The sequence below is a fragment of the Sus scrofa genome, chromosome 13 (assembly GCF_000003025.6).
Source record: "Sus scrofa isolate TJ Tabasco breed Duroc chromosome 13, Sscrofa11.1, whole genome shotgun sequence".
NCBI lineage: Eukaryota > Metazoa > Chordata > Mammalia > Artiodactyla > Suidae > Sus > Sus scrofa.
Genome location: NC_010455.5, coordinates 147,461,416 through 147,485,857, shown reverse-complemented (window position 1 = coordinate 147,485,857; position 24,442 = coordinate 147,461,416). Strand labels below are relative to the sequence as shown.

Genomic DNA, 24,442 nt, shown 5'->3' with positions numbered 1-24,442 from the left:
ACGTGCCCGCTCCACAACGCAGATTGCCATTCCTCCAAGCATAAACGCAGTGAAATAGTTCATGTCTTCCCACCTCTCCCCTTCTTTTTCTCTCTCTGTGTAATGAAAATGGTAACGTGCATATTTTTTCAAACACTTTTTCAGTCTCCCCAGTTGCCACTTCTGAGAAAATGCGGAATGTTCTGAAGATAGAAAAAAGATGTGTTATTTTATTTTATTGTCTACAACTCCGCCTTCTTTTGCATAAGGGGCGGGGCGTGGGGAAGGGGCTTGAGCCGGAGCAGTGAGGCAGCTCGGGGGAACTAGACCTGGGTAGCCTTGCTCCACCGAACTAGAGGAACGCTGCTAGGTCTGGCTTGCGATTCCTCCGGGCTTCTGGGTGAAGCTAGCCACCGCGCGCGGCCAGGAGCGACGATGGAGAGACTGGTGAGCCGGGCCAGGCGTGGGAAAGAGGGCGCCGGGTGGGCTACAACGCGCCGATGGCCCTGGGGCGGTGGCGGGCAGAGAGCGCCAGACTGCGGCTTTCCCTAGTCTGGTCTGGAGCTGGTATTTCTGCTAGCGCTTTCCTCTCGGCACTTAACCGCGTGGAGGGGCGGATTTTGCCTTCTGAAGTGGGGGCTTTCAGGCCATTCCTGGATTTTTGATTCTCTGTCCCTCGGCTCTGGAAAAGGGACGAGATGCTTCTCCGAAGATCACTGACATCCTCAGTGAGGAACTGGTTTGGGAGGCAGGTGCTGGTGGCGAGTATGGAAGGTGCTTGTATTGCTCGGTTTGGGCATTGAAAGCTAGGGTGAGGTTGCAGAATTTGGGGCTCACTTTCTCCAGGAGATCTCGCTCCCTCAGTGATGCTCCAGCCTCTTTCTCCATCCTCTAGGCCTTTGCCTTGGGAAGCCATAAAGGATGGGATAAATGAGGGTTAACACCCAGGGTATCCATGAAAGACAGACATTTTGTTTATTCAGGATCTGTGTACATGACAAAATGAAGGAAGGAGAGGATTTTCATTTACATAGGTATAAGTAATTTAAAAAACAATAAAAAATAAAATCTAAATATGAGGAATACCTCAAGGTAATTTCTTTTGTATACAGTTTATTGGTAAGACCACACAGCCAGTTATTTCGGTATCTTCCTTAACAAAGGAGAATGGTGGCCTTCGAGCTAGTGTTTACTGTGTGTTAGGTGCTCTTAATTTTCACAGCTATCCCTCAAAGGAGTAGCTATTACTTGATTTTACAAGTAAAGAAACAGGCAGAGAGGTTAATTTTTCCGAGTCCGTGTGACTATATGTGGCAGGAACAGGATTTCGATCTAGAAACTTTCAAGGAAAGAGGTATGTATAAGGGCAATGTAGCTGCCAGGTGGGCAACTATCAGGTAAGACCCTGGGCCTTTGAACCCTGGTCCTCTTGGCAGAGGCTGTAACTGGACTTCTCCATTTCCATTATTGTCTGATCTGGTCAATGAATTTTTTTTAAGCTACCTAATGCATATTGGCATTTACTATATCTTATGCCCTGTATTAAAGGCCCTAAATGCTTAATTCTCTTAGTAACCCGAAGAGATAGCAGCAACATTGGTTTAGTGCTTATTTGTATGTCACTGAGCTTTACACATACTATCACATTTAGTCTTTTTAACAGGGAGAAGGTTGGTACTATTATTTTTTTCTGTATCTCAGAGAGGTAAAATGATTTGTCCTAGCTTACACATCTAGTATTTGTGCTAGCCCGAAACATGTGTATATTTAATAGCAAGGCTTTCTTTCTGATTCCCTTTGCCTCAATCACCATGCTTCTATTTCTTAAACATTGCTGGCTCACAGTTCACCCATCTTATGTTTTAGGCTCACAGTTCACCCATCTTATGTTTTAGTGTACCTCTGCTTTCTCTCCTGTCCTAAAACACAGCTTTTCACTCTGCTTTCTTCATTATAGCCTTTGCTAGACCCTGGATTTCCATGTGGCATGAGGGCTTTAAAAGAATGGTGTGGAATTAGAACGCCAAAGAAAATGTTTTTCATTTTAGAAGCCAAAGCTTGAAATAGCAAGAGCCTAAGCATTTGGGTTTTAAAAGCCTGAATACTAAAAGACCAAGGGCATACATTCATCCCCAAAACAAGTTGATGGGAAGAATACAAGGTGACAGAGGAAGCAGCTTTCTGACCCTAGGCTGGGGGAGCAAAGAGGGACTGACTGGTGTCGGTTTGTGGCCTAAAAAGGATGCTCTGTGCCTGACCCCTGGGAGTGGGAAGTTCGGGAGAATGGTGAATAGAACTTACATGTAGGTGTTGAAATCCAAGAACAGAAAGCACCAGTGCCTTGCTTTCCTGGGGGAACTGTGGAAGAGGCAAGCCTACCTGACATGGCAAGGGAACAGTAAAACAGACATTGGGTGGACAAATGGGAGTCTAGGCAGAGAGCCTTGTAGAATTCTCCTTTGTCTAGCACAGGAAGAACCCTGAGACACAGAATCAGGAGAATCGGGCGCTGTGAGAGAATAGCCCATAAGCACAAAATTTAATTGCACAAATCACAAATCGATGACCTGGATGACTTGAAAGGAACACAATGTCAGCGTGGATAGAGTGGTTGCAACCAAGGATTAATAGCCCTGTCCCATGGCTTGGCATTCCCAGGACTGTGGATGCAATGCCACAGATTGGGATAACAAGTGTTGGTGGACTGAACTGACAGAGAGTAGGTGACATTGACTAAAATTACGTCTCTAACTCTCGTTGGAATGGCACCATGAAATAAAAATGAGGTCCAGTTAAAGAAAACTACAAAGAAATCTGCATTTCTTATCTACTTATATTTTATAAAAATATAGAAATGTAGAAAAAATATAGGGAAAAGTTCCATTCCTTGCTTGGCCCCTCTTATAATGAACACACTGATGGAGACCAAGACCAGCCATGGGACTGCTGCTGAGTGAAGTTAATCTGTCTCTATTCCACTCTCCGTTTATGACAAAATGATATCTAGAATGCCATTCTCTTAAATACCACTATGATTTTTAAAAGGCCAAGGAGTTCTGCCCAGACTTGTGAAAATACAGCAATGAAGAAAAAAATAAAGCCATTACTGGTTTTTTAAAAAGGTACAATTTATATAAATTGTGCAGAATTTTTAGGAAAATCTACCTCAGCAAACTTCAAGGCAGTCACACGTCCTAAAAAGTGGTTCCATTTGAGTTACATTTCGAATATTAATAGATGTGGGTTATTTGGAGATTGATTTCTTTACATTTGGCATCTGTGGTTTTTGGGTATATTTATGGCAGTTTGTTTTCCTAGCAATCTTAACTGTTGGTGTCTTGGGCAGCACGGCCTCAAATTGCTAGGGATGGCTGTAATAAAGGAGCCACTCTGTTGCTTTTCCCTCCCTATATCCTGAGCACCTTTGGTTATTTCTTCCATTTATAGTCTCTGGTTCTGCCTACACAAAACCAAAGGTCTCCAGTGGTTAAACTTGAGCTGCAATCCCTGAAAGAGCAATTAGACTGAAGCTTCCTCAGCTTTTTCCAAACGCCCATTTCTGTACTTTGCTTTCTGTCTTCAGGTGTTCAGGAGCTTCTTCTGCCATCTCTCTACCTTCCAACTGATTTGGTTCATGGCAGCAGGGATGCTGTGCAGGGCACAAGGTAAAGATATTCAATTCCCCTGCTTGGAATCCAGGAACAGTTTCTGGAGTGGAAACCTCTGGCCACTCTTGTGTGTTCATTTGCTATATTAGTTCATTTGTCTGCATGAATTATTTAAAACTGTAATTCCTTTGGAGGAGTGGGAGTGGTCCTTTTTGCTTTCCACAATTTTGTTTTCAAAGACTTTGATATTAAGAAACTGTTTTCAGAAGTTACTGTTGTGGCTCAGCGGTAATGAACCCAAGTAGTATCCTTGAGGATGTGGGTTTGATCCCTGGCCTTGCTCAGTGGGTTAAGGATCCAGTGTTGCTGTGAGCTGTCGTGTAGGTTGCAGACATGGCTCGGATCCCACATTGCTGTGGCTGTGGCATAGGCTGGCCGCTGCGGTTCTGTTTGACCCCTAGCCTGGGAATTTCCATATTCCATGGGTACAGCCTTAAAGACAACAACAACAAAAATCTTTTCACAGAAAAAACCAAGCATGAAAAACCTCTTTCTAAATTAAGATATCATTTTGCCTGTCAGATTGAATAATGTTTAAAATAGTAGGTCCCTATGTTTGTAAAGGTTTGGGAATACTTGGGGGAGAGTATACATGCATATAGCCTTTTGGGAAGGTAATTTGGCAATATGCCTTAAAATTGGGTATATCTCTCTTTTATAGAAAAATTTTAAAAACAATGAAATGTAGAGGTTACCTAGATTCACATGGTCTATTAAGTAAAGCAGCCTGTGCTGTCCACTTCCCTGCTGAATGTCCTACTGTGCCAGACCTTTCCCCTGGGTCCATGGGAGACCACCCACTTTGCTGCTGGCCTTCTACCATCTTCTGTGTGATATTCTCCATCAGTCTTCACAGCTGTAGGAAAGGGAAGCTTCACACCATCTGCAGCACAGGATTTATCAACAGGAGGAATTTAAGTGGAATTTGGAATTTCACTTAAGCGGCAAAGAATTGTAAATTTTCCACGAAATGATTTCTTCCATAGAGAGAAATCACCCAAGAAGTTAAAACTCTAGCTTGGATCCCTTTTCCCTTCTTTATTCTAAAAGCAGTGATTTCTTTAAATCTCTGCTCTGTAAAATCTCAACTAACTTGAGGAAACCCCAGTCCTAACAGCAGGTATTCTCCCCAGAACTTTTCATATCTGCCTCACTAAAACTGGACTTAGGCAACACTTGGGGGTTCCAATTTCTATTTGTTGCTCTGCCCAACTTTTCATTCCTGATGTTGAGGGTTGTTGAGAGGATATTGTTTGTTTTTGTGCTGCCTTCTTTTTTTCTAATAACTCTAGCCCTTTTATGTGTATTATTAGTCTTAAAAAAACCCAGATTTTGGTGGTTTTGATTAAGTCTACATTTGGTGCACCTTTTTATTAATTTGTGCTTTCAACTTTATTAATTCACTCCTTTTATTACTTTTTTGGGGGTGAAAATTTTGGATACATGTATGTACTCATTTTTCAGTATTTCTTGTTTCCTTATAAGTTAGCAGTAAATATTTTCCCTTGAGAATAACTTCATTGACTTCTACAGATTTTAATATACGATATTCTCATTGTCACTCATAGTAATTTATAATTCTTCCTATGATTTATGACACCATAAGAGCTGAAGGAAGTATGTAAATTTCTAATTTTATTGCATTGTGGACAGAATTCAAGATCATTTTTTGGTATGCTTTTGCAAGTTCAGTTTTGGAGTATGTTCCATGTGTTGTTTGAAAAAAATTGTGTGTTTTCTTCTGGATGAAAATTTAATAATACATGCTCATATCCACATGCATTTGTTATATTCATTTTTTTTCAAATACTTTATTTTTTTTTGTCTTTTTTGTCCTTTTTTTTTTTAAGGGGCACACCCACAGCATATGGAGGTTCCCAGGCTAAGGGTCTAAACGGAGCTACAGCTGTGGCCTATGCCAGAGCCACAGCAACGTCAGATCCAAGCTGTGTCTGCAACCTACATCACAGCTCACGGCAATGCCAGATCCTTAACCCACTGAGCGAGGCCAGAGATCAAACCCGCAACCTCATGGATCCTTTCCACTGTGCCATGATGGGAACTCCTTAAATACTTTATATCTGCATATTTGATATTTTGCTCCATATGCTTTTTAAGCATATGGAGATGAAGATTCTGAGAAAACTATGAAAATCCCATTATGACTGTGGATTTATGCATTTTTCTTCAGAGTTTTATTAGCTTTTTACATATTTCAGTTCTGTTGCTAGGTGCATGAAGGTTCATGATCGATAGATATATTTAATTTTAGACTCCTCCCTTTATCGTTTTGAATAATATATTTTTGTCCCTTAGAGTTTTTTTGTCTTTCAGTCTCCCTTTTCTCTCATTTTGAAAGTCTTAGTAGACTGATGCTGAAACATTCCATTCTTTGAGTTTTTCTTTAATCTTTTCTATATCTTTACATCATTATGCTACATTCTAGAAGAATTCCATGAACTGGTCTTCCTATTTACTAGATTACTCTTCAGTGGTGTTCATTCTGCTAAGTCAGCCAAGCTATTACACTTTTATGTTACTCATTTTCTTCTCCTTTTTTTTTTTAGGGCTGCACGCATGGCATGTGGAAGTTCCCAGGCTAGGAGTCAAATCAGAGCTGTAGCCTCCGGCCTATGCTACAGCCACAGAAATGTGGGATCTGAGCCATGTCTGAGACCTACACCACAGCTCGTGGCAACCCTGGATCCTTAACCCACTGAGCAAAGCCAGGAATTGAACCTGCATCTTCATGAATCCTAGCTGGGTTTGTTAACTGCTGAGCCACGAAGGGAACTCCTATAGTTCTCATTTTCTATATCTCTAGTTCCTACTATTTACAGTGCTGGTTCATTTTCACACTTAACATGTCACATTTATTCATGTCAAAGTGTTTATTGATTTGTGATATCTTTATTCATTTTGTATGAGTTCTTAGGTTTGAAGGGTTTATAATTCCTCTGTCATCGTGTTAGCTTTCTTAAATGTTTGGCTGTTTGTTATTATACTGAGACTTCCCACTGGGTTTTCTATCATATTAATATGAGTAGCCAGCATTGGAGGGGGAAGAAATTGTTGCCATGCTTTATATTCTGCACTGCATTCAGTAAAAATGGGAGGATATATAGATTGTCTGCTCTCTGGTACTGTCAGCCTCCCAGAGCACTGTCCTGTGTATCTCTCTATCTTCAGCACTGCTTCCTGAAGGCAAACATCACTATGCTGCCCCTTCCCTTTGCAGTGTGTGTATGTGGAATGTATAGGGTTGCTATACCTTCTTCACTTAAACTAATCATTGTGCCTATTGTCCATTGGCTCTTTCTTGTTCCTGAACTGCTCTAGGCACAAATTCACTTGATGATGCTTCTATCCTATCTGACAGTTTCCATCTTGAAGCTCACTTCACATAATTGCCACTTGCAGGGATTCTTCATGTAATTTCCTGTCACTGGGAATTTGCTTCCTTGTTTTTATACTCTGCGCCTCTTAAAGACTGAACAAACATATTTTGAACTTATATTTGTCTAGTAACATCAGAAATGTACTTAAATGTTTTTGGTGGGTTTTTTTTTTGCATTTTTAGTATTTTAAAATCTAACTTTGAAGGTGCGTTTTTTAATAAGAAAAAAGCATACCTTTCGTATGTATTAATATCTAAAATGTAAATGTTCTTTTATGATTCCATGGTGAAAGTGGTGACCCAAGATGTAAGAGAGCGGCTGAACACACCTGCTTCTTTAAGATGCTCTCTGCAAAATCCCCAGGAAGTTTTGATTGTGACATGGCAAAAAATCAAGGCTGTGAGCCCAGAAAACATGATCACCTTCAGCAAGAACCATGGGGTTGTAGTTCAGCCTGCTTATAAGGACAAGATAAACATCACCCAGCTGGGACTCATGAACTCAACCATTACCTTCTGGAATACCACCTTGGAGGATGAGGGTTGTTACAAGTGCCTCTTCAATACCTTTGGTGCCGGGAAGATCTCAGGAATAGCCTGCCTCACCCTCTCTGGTGAGAGTCTCTGAGAATACATTGTCCTTGACTAGAAATGTTATTTTTAAGAGTGTTTGGGACATAGTGGTAGCACCCAGTTTGTCAGGATTCTAACCCCAGAAAGGCTTATGGGAGGACACTTGGCCTTTCATGTCTAGTGTAACTGTGATTATAGTTATTTGGAGAGTTCGTGGGGCTATGGTGAGTATCTGTCTTGGGATATCTTTGCTCTGAAGAATCCTGTTGTCAATAAGAATAACTTAAGGACTACAGAGAGGACAAGTTCTCCCTGAATAGTGATATGGTTCAGACCTGGTTTTGCCATGAGCAGTCATGTGACCCTAAAAGAGTCCTGTCCACTCTCTATACCAGAGTTTATTTGTCTGTAGCATAAATGGGAAATGGATCATCTCTAGGGTCTCTAACAGCTTTAATATTTTTGGATCCCTCCCTCCCTTCCTTCCATTTCATGTTTTCTTCCTTTTCCTTCTTGTATCATACTTTTCTCATTTTTTTTTTCCTGTTTCTTCTTCTTCTTCTTTTTTTGGATGCGCCATGGCATGTGGAAGGGATCAAACCTGCATCATAGCAACCACCCAGCTGGCTGCAATGACAGTGCCAGATCCTTAACCCCAAAGGGGACTCCTTTTCTTTCTTTTTTTTTTTGTTTGTCTTTCTTTATTCTTCCCTGCCTTCTTTACTCATAATTTTATTTAATTAATTAATTTATTCATTCATTGATTCATTTATTTTTGCCTGAAAAGCAGACCTCTCTGAGTCTTCTAGTTAGTAATCCTGTAATTCTTTTCCACACTGGCCCTTTCCAGTCATACCTTATAGTTTGCATCTATGTCATTCTTTGATAGACTGTGGAGCCTTGCCAGTCAGTCTATCCATGTCAACCATACTTCTCATCCTTCACTTTGTCTCTCTTCCTCCTGGGCTCATTGATGCTAGTAATCTGAGTACTCCAGACTGAGCTACAGTCCTAGAGGCTCATTTCCTCCAACCTCCTGCCACTTACCCACCGCTTGAACCTCTGAGCTCAGGCAGCCTTTCATTTAGCACCGCCCTTTAATTATCTTGTGGGCTCCGAAGCCAGCCACAGAAAGGCAAGCTTGCGTTTAATCAGCAGAGATAAACTGTATATTCCAAAGAAAATGAACTCATTAGTCAAGGGACTTTTGAAAGGGAACAGAGTACAGCTGACCTAAAAATAATGTCTTTTCTTTCACAAGCTAGTTATTTTCTCTTAACTTCGTGAGGTGATCTCCAGGGTCCTTACCACTGTCATTCTGTGATTTTCAGACTACTGGTTGTGAATTCCTAATTGAATTTTGAATAGATCTTTCAAACAGGACCTTTCCAGGCCTGCTTCATGCATCTCATTCACTGGCCCAGTGAATGAAAAAGGTGTCTCTAAGTGGCGGCCCCTCTACAAGCTCCCTGTTCTGAAACAGCCCTGGTGCTTCTGAGAAGTGTAGACTCCTTGTGTGGAGGTGCTGATTGGTAGGTTTTGAGAGGAATATTGAGAAGAAGGCAGAGATGTTGCACTGCTCATGGAAAAGGAGAAAAGAATAATTAGTTTCTGCACTGTTTGGGGGAGAAGGGGCCCTCTGTCCATGCAGCTAATTCTCCCAAAAACAAACTACAGAGAGGATCACAGGGTTGTCCTAGGCCCATCTCCATCTTGTAAGTTAGAGAATTAGATGCGAGAAGAACTGTGAAGGCCCTGGTTTAGGTTGGATGTGCCAGGCTATTTTCTAGGCCCCACTGTCTTTCTGTAAAGATCTTTCTCTCATCTCTCTGAAGAGAGCGTGGGACTCATTCCAGATGTTTGACTGATGGCAGACCATTTTTTTTTGTCCCAGTACAGCCCACAGTATCCCTTCACTATAAATTATCTGAAGACCAACTAAATATCACTTGCTCTGCCAATGCTCGCCCAGCCCCTATGATCTCCTGGAAGATATCTGGGTCAGGGATTGAGAACAGTACTGAGATTCTCGTACACCCCAATGGGACAACGTCTGTCACCAGCATCCTCCAGATCAAAGACCCCAAGAGTCAGGTGGGGAAGGAGGTGATCTGCCAGGTGCTGCACCTGGGGACTGTGACTGACTACAGGGAAACTGTGAACAAAGGTAAGAGAGGGTGGGCAAAGCTTGCTGTGGTCACATTTGTGGACACACACCTGGAAGGTGGTGAAAGAGCCTCTCAGCGGCCTGTTAGCAAAGGAGCTGATAAGGACGAGAATGAGGTAAGTAGGGGAAGAAAAACAGAGCTGAGGAAGCCAATAAAGTCAGTTTTACTTTGGCAAATGTACACTGCCCACATACCACATGCTTTTGCTGAGATCCACCCATTGACTTATTCTTCCTTGCTACTAACTGAGCATTTGTTATGCCAGAAATTCAACAGTGAGGACTCAGTCCCTACACACGGGGAGCTTCTGGTCTACCCAGGAATGCAGAAGGGGCTGGGCAGTGGTAAAACTGCATGTTAATGCTTCAGTAAGAAAGCTGTGATTGGCCAGAAGGGACCTACTGTATAGCACAGAGAATTCTACCCAGTATTCTGTGATAATCTATGTGGGAAACGAATCTGAGAGAGGATGGATATGTGTTTACGTATGATGGGGTCACTTTATTATGCAGCAGAAATTTTCACAACCTTGTAAATGAACATTATCTCAATGATTTTTTTTTTTTTTTTTTTTTTTTGCTTTTTAGGGCCGCAAAAAGCAAATGGAGGTTCCCAGGCTAGGGGTCTAACTGGAGCTACAGCTGCCAGCCTGTGCCACAGCCATAGCAAAGCCAGATCCGAGCCACGTCTGAAACCTACACCATAGCTCATGGCAACGCCAGATCCTTAGCCCACTGAGCAAAACCAGGGATCGAACCCGCAACCTCATGGTTCCTAGTCTGATTCATTTCTGCTGCACCATGACAGGAACTCACAATAAAAATTTTTAAAAAGACTTTTTAAAAAAGAAAGAAGACTGTGGTAGGTGTTGCCACTGTGGCACAGAGGGTTAAGGATCCAGCACTGTCTCTGCTGAGGTTCTGGTCATTGCTGGGGCCTGGGGTGGATCTTCAGTTGGGAACTTCCATATAGTGCAGGTGCAGAAGAGAAAGAAAGAAAGAAAGAAAGAAAGAGAGAGAGAGAGAGAGAGAGAGAAAGAAAGAAAGAAAGAGAGGAAGAGAGAAAGTAAGAAAGCAAGAAAGTGAAAGAAAGAAAAGAAAGAAAGAAAGAAAGAAAGAGAAAAAGAAAGAGAAAGAAAAGAAGGAAAGAAAGGGGGAGGAAGGGAGGAAAGAGGGAGGGAGGAAGGCAGGAAGCTGTGGTAGAACTGAGGTTGTGGAGAAGAGGCATCTGCTCAACCTGGTGAGACTGAGATGTTTTCCTGCAAGAAGCCACATCTATGATGAAACCTTTGCATAGTCTACACTGTGGGAAAGGGGCTGATCTGAGGTGTTTTTCTCACCTCCTTTGAAAACAAACTGTATTCTGTTCAAGACCCCTTTTACTCTCTTGCGTTTCTATCTAAACTACTACCTCTGGGCCTCATCAATACAAGAGGTAAAAATTATGGAAGAGAATAAAGGGAGCCAAGATTTTAGGGACGAGACATTTCAATGATCACAGCCACAGCTGATTTTCTCTAGGTAGTTTTGAAACACTAACTCTGGATAAGCCTCATAAAAAAGATACTGCTGGTTTTTTCTGCGGACATTGTGAACATTATAACTTGGAAAAGCTTATGTCTTGATGGTACGGTGGCCTCCAAAGACATCTCCTGTAGTCATTTCTGGGGCCCTTGAAAAAGTAGACAATCAAAATTTTAAAAAATTCAACATTTAGGTAAACTTGGTCAAGAGGTTTGTGGTGTTGAATTTGGACATCATATTCAGCCAGAGTGAAAGGTAAATTTGCTGAAAAACAAGAACCTGAAGGGAATGTGTCTTCCAAGAATGCCAAAATTGGAGATCCATCCTGGCTCAGCGGTTAACGAACCCAACTAGCATCTATGAGGGTTCTATCTCTGACCTCGCTCAGTGGGCTAAGGATCCAGCATTGCTGTGAGCTGTGGTGTAGGTCACAGACGCTCATCGGATCCAGGGTTGCTGTGACTCTGGTGTAGGCCGGCAGCTATAGCTCTGATTCAACCCCTAGCCTGGGAACCTCCGTATCCCTTGGGTGTGGCCCTAAAACGACAAAAAAAAAAAAAAAAAAGCCAAAATTGACTTATTTGTAATGTTTATACATCATTTATATAATGTTTGTCCAGTGTGCAAACATATATGAAGGCTCTTCCATGCTGAGAGCTTTATGTCTAGCACTAGAACTACTGAAGTTAGAGAAATCTGAAGGTGCTCAGTTAAACTGTGACTTGACAGATCCCACTATAAAGGAATGGAGAAGATTCTGGAGATGCCAAAATTGGGGCATGCCCTTCTGCCTTTGTATCACACAGGGACACTAAGGAGCTGATGTTCTGGTTAAATTGCGTTTATTGACTATCAGAAAGAGGTTTAATAACAAAGACAGAGATTAGAAGGAATATGGTGATAACACTGAGATGAGTTATTCCTGGGGGTTGGAATCATGAGATTCATTAGATTTTTTTCCTTTCTATTTCTCTGTATTTTCCAAAAATTCCTCAATAAACATATTACTTTAATGGACAGTGTGGCAAAGAATATGTACTTTGTAGGCAAACAGACCTCTGACCAAGCCTTGTTCTATCATTTACTACCCTGATTTTTGGGCTTATTTAACTTCCCTAAGCCTCAGGTTTGTTTTCTTTAAAAAAAAAAGTCTGTTTGATGATAATAATACCTAACTCTTGGGCTATTTTGAGGATTAAATGAGGTAACAGATTCAAAGCTCTTATTACATAGTAACCATGTGAAACATGTTAGCAATTATTATCTAAATGTTATTCAAATAATATAAACTCATGACTACAGACCTCAATATGTACGTATTTAAGAATTTTCATCAAAAGCTCAGCTCCAGTAAAAACTCATCATAACTGTCGATTTATCACTTTTTACTTAAACTCTGCAGCATCCACTTATGACTTGCTTTTCCTTTTCTCCTTTCAAAACCCACAGGCTTTTGGTTTTCAGTTCCCCTGTTGTTAAGTATTGTTTCTCTGGTGATTCTTCTGGTCTTAATCTCAATCTTACTATACTGGAAACGTCGTCGAAACCAAGACCGAGGTGAGTTCCCACAGAGGTATAAAGAAGGACAGACATGATGATTTAATGGCAATGTGGGGGTCACATGATGTTATAAATAAAGAGGTGACAACTTTGTGTTTGGTTTGGTGTTTTCGGAATACGTAGGTGTTGATAGTATTTTAAAACACTTCAGTGTAATTTTCTTGCAATTGGACTTTAAACTTTTCTGCTTCTCATTTATTAACTCTTTTTTTTTTTTCTTCTTTCTTTAGGGCTGCACTGAGGCATATGGCAGTTTCCAGGATAGGGGTCAAATCAGAACTGCAGCTGCCAGCCTACACTATAGCCACAGAACCCGGGATCCAAGCCGTGTCGGTGACTGACACCACACCTCATGGCAACACTACAATGCTGGGTTCTTGACGCACTGAGCGAGGCCAGGAATTGAATCCACATCCTCATGGATACTAGTTGGGTTCGTAATCCCCTGAGCCACAAGGGGAACTCCTCATTTACTAAGCTCTTCTTTTTTAAAAAAAACTTTTATTTTTGGGGGGCCACACCCACAGCACATGGAGGTTCCCAGGCTAGGGGTTGAATCAGAGCTGTAGCTGGTGGCCTACACCACAGACACAGTAAAGCGGGATCTGAGCCGAATCTACGGCCTACACTACAGCTAATGGCAATGCCACTGAGTAAGGCCAGGGATCGAACCCACATACTCGTGGATACTAGTCACGTTCATTAACCACTGAGCCACGACGGGAACTCCTCTTTTACTAGGCTCTCTTAAGGGCACATTATTTTGTAAATTAAGAGTAAGGATTGATGAGAGGAAGCGTGAAAAATGCTTATTCCATCACTGTGAATCAGCTGATGGCAAAGCCAGAGAAATCTTGGTACCCAGGCTGTGTTCTTTCTACCCAGGACAGTCTCTTCTCTTTTTACAGCATTCCCCAGGTCAGCTACCCCACTTAAGAGACTGTGGGGTATATCATATCAGACAAATATGTCTGATATGATCACTAATTAAGGAGTGCTTTCTATGGTATGTTCTCGCACAGTTTCAGACACTGTAGGCAACATACAGGTGACACATAATAACTGTGCTGCCCTTATATACTGTTAATTTCCCTCTGTTCCCTGCAACATCTATCACAGTGTCTTATGTATACTGGGTGCTCAATAAATGTTCATTGAAAGAGTGAATGAATGAATGAATGGATGGATTTTCAAGGTGATTTTTTCAATTCCATTTTTTTTTTAAATTGCAAGTTCAGTACCTCATAGATGCCGAGTCTAAAATGTTGTGAGAAAATATAAAGCAAGAGACACTATCCAATAAGAGGATTCAGCTAGAGAGAGAGGATTAAATTTCTTTGGATTTTAAGACAGTGTATAATTTATTAAAGCTAATGCATGCAAAGCTTCAGTTTATGTTGCATGTAATGGGGATTTCCTAGGATGAAGAGGTGATATGGGAGTTTTCTGCATGTCAGGTGACTGAAAGGGCGGGGGGGGAGTTGGCTTTGAGTGTTATTTTACATTTCTATTAAAAATCTTACTCAAATGCTGCCTTTTTTTTTCTTTAATGTCTCATAGATGAATATCTCTCATCTTCTAGGTTTCTTGAACATTTAATTTTGCATAAGCCTTATAAAAGCACCCTATTAATTCTTGTGATTTTATAAGAAAAGCAACAGGTATTCCTGTATTATTTTGTAAAGTACAAGCAGAAAAGTATGAAGTAATCAAATTCATTTTAAAAAGTCCCTCTTGGACAAGGATCTTATCATACATTCTATTTAAGCCCAAGGTAAATTTCACTAGAAAGACGCATTTGCAAAATAATTGTCTTTTGTTCATTAAGTCTTGCATTTTCTGGGAAATATAATTGTTCAATGTCTTATTCCATTCCTGAAGTGAAGAGTCAGCTTATTTCTGTTTTCTTATTCATAAAATAAGCCCTCTTATTCTCATTTACAAAATAAACACCCAGACCTAAATTGAATCCTATAAACCCTAGGATTGCCATTTACTGATTATGTTTTCATGATATATGGCCAATTCCGTTAATTACACTGAATGTGCAGTGGTTATTTTGAGTGATTAGATATTTTCTGGCTGGTTTCAAAAATGTTAATAGTCAGATTATTTGGTCCCGTATACTTAAATAGCTAGTAAAATCGGGTGTTAATTTTTTTTTTTTTTTTGCCTTTTCTAGGGCCACTCCCTCAGCATATGGAGGTTCCCAGGCTAAGGGTCCAATTGGAGCTGTAGCCGCTGGCCTACACCAGAGCCACAGCAACATGGGATCCATGCGACCTACACCACAGCTCATGGCAACGCCAGATCCTTAACCCACTGAGCAAGGCCAGGGATTGAACCTGCAACTTCATGGTTCCCAGTTGGATTCGTTAACCACTGCACCACGACAGGAACTCCTTTTTTCTTTTTTCTCCAGGTGTTGATTATACTGGAGACTTAAACCTGCAAGGCTGAGGAAATACTGGTTTGTAAAGACCAAAACTTAAGTTATAAAAAAGTTGGGAGAAAGAGAAGAAAATAATCAAAAATAGTGATATTTTTTATGTCTTTGAATAACAAATTTTGATTGTCAGCTTGTGATGAAAGTGAATAGTCTTACCATATTTTCATTCCATTTTTCTTTACCCTTTTTTTTCCTTTTTCTTTCTATTATCTTCTGAAACATAAAACTTTTGGGGGCAGAGAAACACGATCAGTCAAAAATGATCCAATGGAGTTCCCACTGTGGTACAGTCAGCTAAGGATACAGCAGTCTCTGCAACTGCTCAGGTCACTGCTGAGGCACAAATTTGTCCCCTGGTCTGTGCAGTGGATTAGGATCTGGCATCGCCGCAGCTGTAGTATAAGTCACAACTGTGGCTTGGATTCAGTCCTGGCCTGGGAACTTCCACCGTGGATGTGGGGGGCAAAGAAAAAAAAAAACGACAAGATTCTGGACCTGGTGACCTAAAAAAGTGGTGATGTGAACAGAAATGAGAGTGGGAAGAGAACTGACTGTGTGTGTGTTCAGAGTTTGTGAGGATGGAAGAAAGAGAGATGAATTAGTTCTTGAGCTTACTGCATATAAGCAGACAGAGTCATTTCCATGCAGCTGCCCAGTAGTAAGAAAAATCTGTTAAGTTCAACTCTTTGTTAGATAAATGACCCACGAAAATTGTTTTAGATTAAAATCCCTGATTCGTTGACCACACAAACATAAGAAAATTTATAGTTTGTGGACAGAGGGGTAATCTCTAATGACAGATGTTATTTTCGTAGAGAAATCAGACTTTCTGCATGTTCGTGCAAGTCTGTGTAATGTCAGAGGGTAATGATGTTTTTTTTTTTCAGCCGTAAAGCTACATTCTGAAGGAAGGGATGACGAGTTAGAGGCAGCTTCTCTTTATACCACTCCTAATGGAATCGTCACAGTGACTTTCCATGAGACTACAACAATGTGACAATGGGTTAATAGGTTTTCAAAGAACATTCTTTTTTTTTTGTTTGTTTGTTTGTTTTGTTTCATGAATCAGTACTTTATTACTGAAATAAAAACTGGAAAGAAATTAAATTTCCCAGGGAAATTTTCTGCCATCTCATGATAGTTCTTTCTCTTAAAACCCAGTTGATGTCATAAATTTGCCCCTTCCACTTATACTACAGTGAAGGTAAATTTGAGGTTGAGAATAATTTTTTATTTCTCATTAGTCAACCCAACAATGATTATAAGCTTCTCAAGAGCAAATGCTTCACTTTGGGGTGGATTATCATAGACAATCACCTAATTTTTAGAAATCTTTATTTTGAGTAGCAATCTTCTTTTGCTTAATTGGATCAAGCTGAATTAGAAACCAATAGAAGATTTCGACAATCATATGAAATACATATTCCAAACTTCATTTTTCTTCAAGTGTCTGACTCTTTCAAGTAGAAGTATTTTTTAAACCTGATTTTTTTTCATTTTGCTTCACAATAACCTAACCTATAAATGGGCTCTTTGCAATAATAATGACAATGTTAGTAAAACACTATATTTTGGAAAAAATCAGGTCACTTTCTCCTATTTTAAGCTTAGTATTATGTCAAATGACAGAGCTGCTCAATAAATGATTCATGGTGGTGAAATTGGTGATTAGTTGGAAGAATAATACAAAGGATGTTTGTTTAAAAAAATTCAGAATCTTTGCTTTGCCAAATAATTGTACTTAAGCTTCCCAGATGAAGGCTGAATGAGTGAGAATCCTCACCTCCACCCCAGTTTCCTCATAGTTCCAAGCAGAAGAAATGTGGTGCTTTATATGAGAAGAGTGTGAAGCAACCTTTATTGAACTACCTAGGTTAGAATTACTGGGAGAAATTTTGCATTCCAAGGCTATTTTTCTATAAAATTTTACCCTTGAAATGGGTGCGAGTGCCACCCACCATATCAAAATGTTATAGCAAAACCCCATCACAAACCAGGCGGCTAACAGACCCATAAGCCTGAGCACTCTTGCCTGTGTCTTTCACCACAGATCACTTATACTGGAAATACCGGCAAGGTTAAAACGTGCAGAACTTTGCAGTCTGGTAAAGCATTGCTTAAGATTACACAGAGGGTGAGATGTGGGGCCATGATAAAATACCAGGTCTTTTACTTCACTGTTTAAGTGCCTTGTAGGGAGGCCCACATCCTTCCAGTTTAAGTGGTAGGAAGCTAATAGCCCTGGAAAGAGCCTCCATCCGTCTACTTAGTGACTGTCCCCATCCTAATGTCCAGCAAGTGAGTATGCATAGGAAACAAAGCTCAAGGTCATATAAATAAAATACATGTAAATGGAGTTCCCCCTGTGGTGCAGGGGAAACAAATCCGACTAGTATCCATGAGGATGGGGGTTCGATCCCTGGCCTCACTCAATGGGTTGGGGATCCAGCGTTGCCAAGAGTTGTGTAGATTGCAGACGCAGCTCAGATCCTGAGTTGCTGTAGCTGTGGTGTAGGCCGGCAGCTACAGCTCTGATTCAACATTCAGCCTGGAAACTTCCATATGCTGTGGGTGTGGCCCTAAAGAACAAACAAACAAACAAAAAACATGTAATTCATTTGGAATTCTTGAATGTGTTCTTTTACTTGTAGTCTTAAGTGTATTATTAAGAAAGTGTAATCTTGGAGTTCCCGTCATGACTCAGTGGTTAACGAATCCGACTAGGAACCATGAGGCTGTGGGTTCGATCCCTGGCCTTGCTCAGTGGGTTAAGCCTCCAGAGTTGCCGTGAGCTGTGGTGTAGGTCGCAGACATGGCTCGGATCCCGAGTTGCTGTGGCTCTGGTGTAGGCTGGTGGCTACAGCTCCAATTTGACCCCTACCCTGGGAACCTCCATATACCGTGGGAGCGACCCAAGAAATGGCAAAAAGACAAAAAAAATCTTGAATAATAGCAAACTATTATTTCCTAAAATTACTCATGTCCTTTTGAAGAGAGTTACAGGCCTCTCATATCACATTGGATCAGGAAAGTCTACTTCCTTATCTTCACCAATGAAATATGCATGGGGGAATTCTGGGGAGCTCCCGTCATGGCTCAGAGGAAGCAAGTCTGACTAATATCCATGAGGACACAGGTTCGATCCCTAGCTTTACTCAGTGGGTTGCCGTGAGCTGTGACGTAGGTCGCAGATGCAGTTCGGATCCTGCATTACTGTGGCTATGGCACAGCTTAGCCACTACACTTCAGACTAGACCCCTAGCCTGGGAACCTCCATATGCCTGGGGTGGGGGTGGGGGTGGGGCTAAAAAGACAAAAGGAAAAAAGAAAGAAAATATGCATTGGGGAATTCTGTGTTTATTAATCCTTCTGTTCTTTAAATCTTTTAGAAGAGAAATTATAAATGTTCAAAGTTAATATCTTGTTCTTTCTTTTACTCAGAGCCCTAGAGGAGTCACACAGAGCCCTGAAAGTTATTCCCTGGTCTACTTGAATCTGACTTAGGAAAGCAGGAGGAAAAAAGGGTCATTCTCCATGGAACCTAAAGAAGCAAAAGACGTGGGAGTCAAGGCCTAAGAATTTCAAAACTTTATATCATCTAGGCTACCTAGTGCTTATGTGAGTTCCAAGAGGAAGTTACTTTACCTGTCAGGTCTGTTGTAGGACTTGATTTTGTGCTGTTGTGAGGCTACTGGACTTAGAATCAGGAGCCACTGCTCAGAGGCTGACTTTGACTCTGACTGGTGGCAACTCGAGTTTAATCACTATGTCAATGAGCTTCCCCGTTTGCATCCAGAAAATTAAGGAGTTGGACCAGATAATTTGCCATTCTGCTCAAAAAAACTATCTCATTCCAGGAAAAAAGAATAAACAAAGAGAAAAGAAATGGAAAAGAGAGAGAACACAGGAAGGTTAAGGACCAAAGAACTTTTCTGAGACAAACTTTTGCCTTTCTGTTGATGTTCCATTTCTTCTTCCCTTCTTCTTTGGTCCTTAAGTCTATTTCCTCATTACTTGGCGTTTAGTCCATTCCCTGCTTACCGTTTTGCTAATAAGCATTCTTTCTAGAACCCTCAGTTTCACTGCTGTTCTTCATGTACTTCTGTGATGTTTACCGCGATGGAAATAGAACTGAATTTATTGTGAAATAATATTGACTTTACTTATCTGTTTTTATAGCAGAGTAAATATTGTTAGTTGTAGCTAGCAGCTCACATTTTTAAAAAAGCATGCGTATCTCATCCATTTGTCCCATAATGTGACCTAGCCGTATTTTAGTCATTCTAAATTCAGCCATTATAAATCACATAATGAAAACACATTATGAAAACAGGCACTTAGACAGTTTTCTGAATAGCAGTCCCCAGTTGTGTCTCCCAGCTTCTTTTCTCATGAGTCTCACAGTAGCAGAGGAAGCATGTATGGATGTATAAATCTGTTTGTTGTAAACGTATTGTTTTAACTAGTGAAACGGTTTTCAACTCTTAAATAATCATAAGACCAAGTTAGTGGCTTTGTCCGTGTCTTTTGCTTTCTTGTCTATCAGTGACGTAAGAACTAAAACTTGTTTTCATTGTTGAATTGAATATTTATATATTTAGTAAGCTTTTCATGTTATTTAATTCTGTATTATTTCATATATTTGTATTAATACACCTAATAATTAAAAGTGTCAACCCCAAATATTTGGGTCATGATATTCTCTTAGGAAATGTGGAAAATGTGGACATTTATGATAATCCATATATTTTTCCTCTGTTTAGGAAACTCTCTCCTCCTCTTCCATATCTTAGCCCTTAAAGATGCCGTTGACATTTCTGATTCATCACAAATCTGATGTCCTTGATCTGACCAGTGAGAGCTCCTTCATGTTGGTACCTGTGTATTTTTGACATGACCTGGTCAATTTTGGAGCATTTCCTTATACGTGCTGTTTTGATTTTGCTTCCAGATGCCAACCTTTGCAGAGAGATTAGCTCACACAGTTTTGAATTTAGTTGGGAGTACCACCCTGCTTCTGGTTTTGCTGTATTTCTGGTATCTCAGCTGCCAGATCAGACAGAATAACTTAAAGCAGCAGTTCTCAAACAGTTAAAGGACTCAGGACCCCGTTACCTGCTTAAAAACGTTATTGAGGACCCCAAAGTATTTTCTTATAAAGAAAATTATGTCTGTTGATAGTTAACATATTTGAGATTAAAACTGATAGATTGTGGAGTTCTCTAGTGGCTCAGCAGGTTGAAGATACAGCATCGTCACTGTTGTGGCTCAGGTCACTGCCATGACTCAGTTTCGATCCCTGGCTCAGGAACTTTTACGTGCCACAGGAGAGGGGGAAAAAAACATAAATTTTAAAAACAAAAATCTATAAGTATGCATTTTGTTAGTCATCAGAGTGATATCAGCATCACATATCATGTAGTCCTGGAAAATCCTGCAGGACACTTGCAAGACAATGAGAAGGAAGAGAAAAAATAAGTAACTGGTATGATTATGACAGTAGTTTTGACTTTGTGGATCCCCTGAAATGGTCTTAGGGACAGTACTGAGGACTGCTCAAAGTAGAGGCAAAGAGAGAAATTACCTTATGAGATTTCATGAATTTTTCCCAGAGGCACCTCTCACTAAATAGCTATGTTCACAGTACCCAAGCATTCCACCATCCCACCATAATTGTAGTTGGACCACTACCTTTCTGGGAGTCCCCCTTAAACTTCAGAGACTTCTGGCACTAGTCCTTCTTCTTCATTAATAATGCAGTTTATTTATTTATTTATTTACTATTATTTTTTTTAGGGCTGAACCCACAGCATATAGAGGTCCCCAGGCTATGGGTCGCTGAATCAGAGCTGTAGCTGCCAGCCTACACCACAGCCACAGCAACATGGGATCCGAGCTGTGTCTGTGACCTACACCACAGCTCACAGCAACGCCGGATTCTTAACCCACTTAGTGAGACCAGGGATCGAACCTGCTCCTCACAATGCTAGCCAGATTCGTTCCACTGAGCCATGATGGAAACTCCAATAATGCAGTTTGAATTGACTTATTAAATGGCTTATCCTTGCAGGCTATTGACAGACTTGGACTTAGAATAGGTAGGTTTTGACTTGGACCTCCAGACTTGGGAGGGTGAGAGAGAATGAACAGAGGAGGAAGAAGGTATAACTCAGAGCATGCGGCTCTGTCTGAGAAGGCAGATCTTTGGGGAGCACCAGTCTTGCCCTGTGACATCTGCTCTCTCACCCCTGGGAGAGGCTCACCAACTCCTCCAAACTCATCCTAAACCTTTCACTTAAGGGAGCTTTTATCAAATTTGTGAATTGGAAAGTGACAGTTTGCGCTTTGCATATTTAACCAAGGTTGGGGAAGTTGTAAACATTTGAGTCACTTATAATAACTCAAGCACACAATTTTCTTGGTAGTAAAAATTTAGAAAATTTCCAGGGTGGTGATAAATGAGTTCAGAGACAATAGAAAGCAAAAGGAACCTTTTGTGCTAAAATGGAACTGAAACTGAAGGTCAGGATTGGTAGGAGGGATAGGAATTTATTAATTGCCAATTAGGTGACACGTCACAAATATAAGTACAAAGAGGACAAAATCCATATTATGACTAGAGACTATGAAGCTTTGGTTAAAATATTTTTGGACCAACTTTCTATGGTTATTCTTGGCTCATCAAGAATGAGATTTAACATTTGAAAAATAAAACTCAGGAGATTCAGTCATGGCTCAGGGGTTAATGAACCCAGCTAGTACCCATGAGGACTCTGGTTCAGTCCCTGGCCTCACTCAGTGGGTTAAGGATCCAGAGTTGTCATGAGCTGTGGTATAGGTCGCAGATGTGGCTTGGATCCCGTGTTGCTGTGGCCGTGGCATAGGACTGCAACTGCAGCTCTAATTCAATCCCTAGCCTGGGAACCTCCATATGCTGCAGGTGCGGCCCTAAAAAGACAAGAAAAGAAAAAGAAAACTCCCTAAAGTAATTCTTCAGAACTGTAGTGTTTTTTTGTTTTTGTTTTTTATATTTGCTCTCAAGATGTTCCAGATTTGACTTCAGCCTCCCCACCAGTCACTTAGGCTAATGAACTTGAACAAGGTCACAGACAGCTGAGATTCAATCATAAGCAAGCCAACTTTTGCATAGCTATCACATTCATTTGAGCCTTGTGAGATCAGGATGGTATCTAAGCCCATACTTATAGATGTGAAAAATGAGGCCCCAAGCTTTTCAGTGCCTTTCCTTGGGTAACACTGAAAATTTGAGATGGGACTAAAACTCCAATTCAGAATCCTGGACTCCTGCCTGGTGCTCTCTCTGTTCCCTCCACTCACACTGTCATTCATCCCAGATCCTATTCATCAGTATATCCTATTTGCTCTGTCAGTATATTTAGAATCTAACGCTTACCCCCAAGCTTTCCACCTGGGCCAAACTATCATTATCTTTCTCCTAGATTGTTGCCATAGTTTTCTAATACATCTTCCTGCTTCTGCTTCCTCCCCTGTTTAGTCTGTTCTCATATCTGTTTTAAAATATAGGTCAAGACAAATCATACCATTCTTCTGCTCAAATTTTCCAAGTGCTCCCCATGTTATTTAGAATAGAAGCCAAGTCTGTATGTGGGGTAGATAGTGCTACATGGTTGGGTTCCCTGATAGTCTCTGAAATCACTTCCTACCACTTTTTTTCCTACTCATGCTCTGCAGGCCACACCAGCCTCCTTGCTATTTCACCAACATTTAAACAGGTTTCCACCACAGTACCTTAGCCCCTTACTCCTCTCTATGCCTGGGATGCTCTTCTTGTGAGTGGCCAAGTAAGCCTTTTCCCCATCAAAAAACTCTCTTTCTCCTTCTCCTGCTTCATTGTTCTCCCTTGCATCCACCACCATCTAGCATCCTACATGCTTTACTTGTTTATTTTGTTTATTATCTGTCTCCTTCCAATGGACTGCAAGCTTCATGAGGATAGAGGTTTTTCACCTGTTTGCTTGCTTGCTTGAGATATATATATATATATGTCTTTTCTGCCTTTTCTAGGGCCGCTCCCGTGGCATATGGAGGTTCCCAGGCTGGGGATCCAATTGGAGCTGTAGCTGCTGGCCTACGCCAGAGCCACAGCAATGAGGGATCCGAGCCGTGTCTGTGACCTACACCGCAGCTCATGGCAATGCCGGATCCTCAACCCGCTGAGTGAGGCCAGGGATCGAACCTGCAACCTCATGGTTCCTAGTCGGATTCATTAACCATTAAGCCATGACGGGAACTCCTGCTTTATATTCTTGAACAAATAAATGTTATGCTAATCCGTTATGGGAGGGAGGAGCTCTTCATACAACTGCACTGACACATCTCTCCTGCCTGATGAGAGAGCAGGCTTGAACTAGAGAGCAGAAAAGGACTTTTAGAAATTGCTAGCCATGAAGCCTAGAGACAAAACATAATAGATTTAGAACTGAAAGAATGGGGTTTCAGTTCCATCCCTGACACATGTTTGTTTTGTGGCCAGTTACTTAATCTCTCAAAATTTACATGTCTTTAGTTATGAACTGGGTGTGGACCAAGTCTGTCTTTCTGAGTGGCTGTAAAGGCTCAGGTGAGAAGGGGTGTATCTCCTAATATGCGCAAGTTTGTATGCTGAGACATATCTGTCCAGTGGGGGTTTCTCAAAAACCCCCACTTGAAGCAGCACAAGCCACATGCCCTCAGTTACTTTTCAGTTCCTCCTCACCTTCACAGTCAGCCCCACTCTTGTCCAGAAGTGGATGCGGGGTTGAGGTAGGGATAGGGGTGTTGGCAGTGGGGGCTGCTCTCTGGCTGAGCAGAGAGGAAACCTGCTGGGCTTTGCGTCAACAGAAGCAGGGACCCCGAGGCACCATCCAGGATGATTTGGACTTTCCTTGTGCTGAGGATAAGACCAAAGGAATAAAACACAAAAGTTGGTGTCTCAGAATTTTGACTTACTTCATATTGGGCAAAGGGAACCTGGTTAGCAAGAAGGTGGCTGTCTGTAAGCCAGGAAGAGAGTCCTACCAGAACCATCCATGCTGGCACCCTATTAAAACAAAACAAAACCCCCACAACAATTAAAGTCCTTTCTTTATTGAGCATCAGCTTTC

At 41.1% G+C, this 24,442-nt stretch overlaps 1 protein-coding gene across 8 annotated transcripts; it reads left to right on the top strand.

Moving 5' to 3' along the window:
• On the top strand, positions 40 to 20,000 carry CD200 (CD200 molecule). Of its 8 annotated transcripts, none has more exons than XR_002337904.1 (6): positions 40 to 426; positions 3,563 to 3,644; positions 7,338 to 7,658; positions 9,512 to 9,900; positions 12,758 to 12,865; positions 18,759 to 20,000. XR_002337904.1 is itself a non-coding variant. In XM_005670230.3 (6 exons), exons 1-6 carry the CDS (start codon positions 415 to 417, stop codon positions 18,764 to 18,766), a joined length of 804 nt encoding a protein of 267 aa, XP_005670287.1. In that variant the 5' UTR covers positions 40 to 414; the 3' UTR covers positions 18,767 to 20,000. The 8 variants fall into 8 exon arrangements, 6 of the variants coding, with proteins under 6 accessions (XP_005670287.1, XP_003358857.1, XP_020926044.1 ...); XR_002337905.1 differs by lacking the exon at positions 18,759 to 20,000 and adding an exon at positions 16,205 to 18,086; XM_005670230.3 differs by having other exon boundaries at positions 9,512 to 9,784.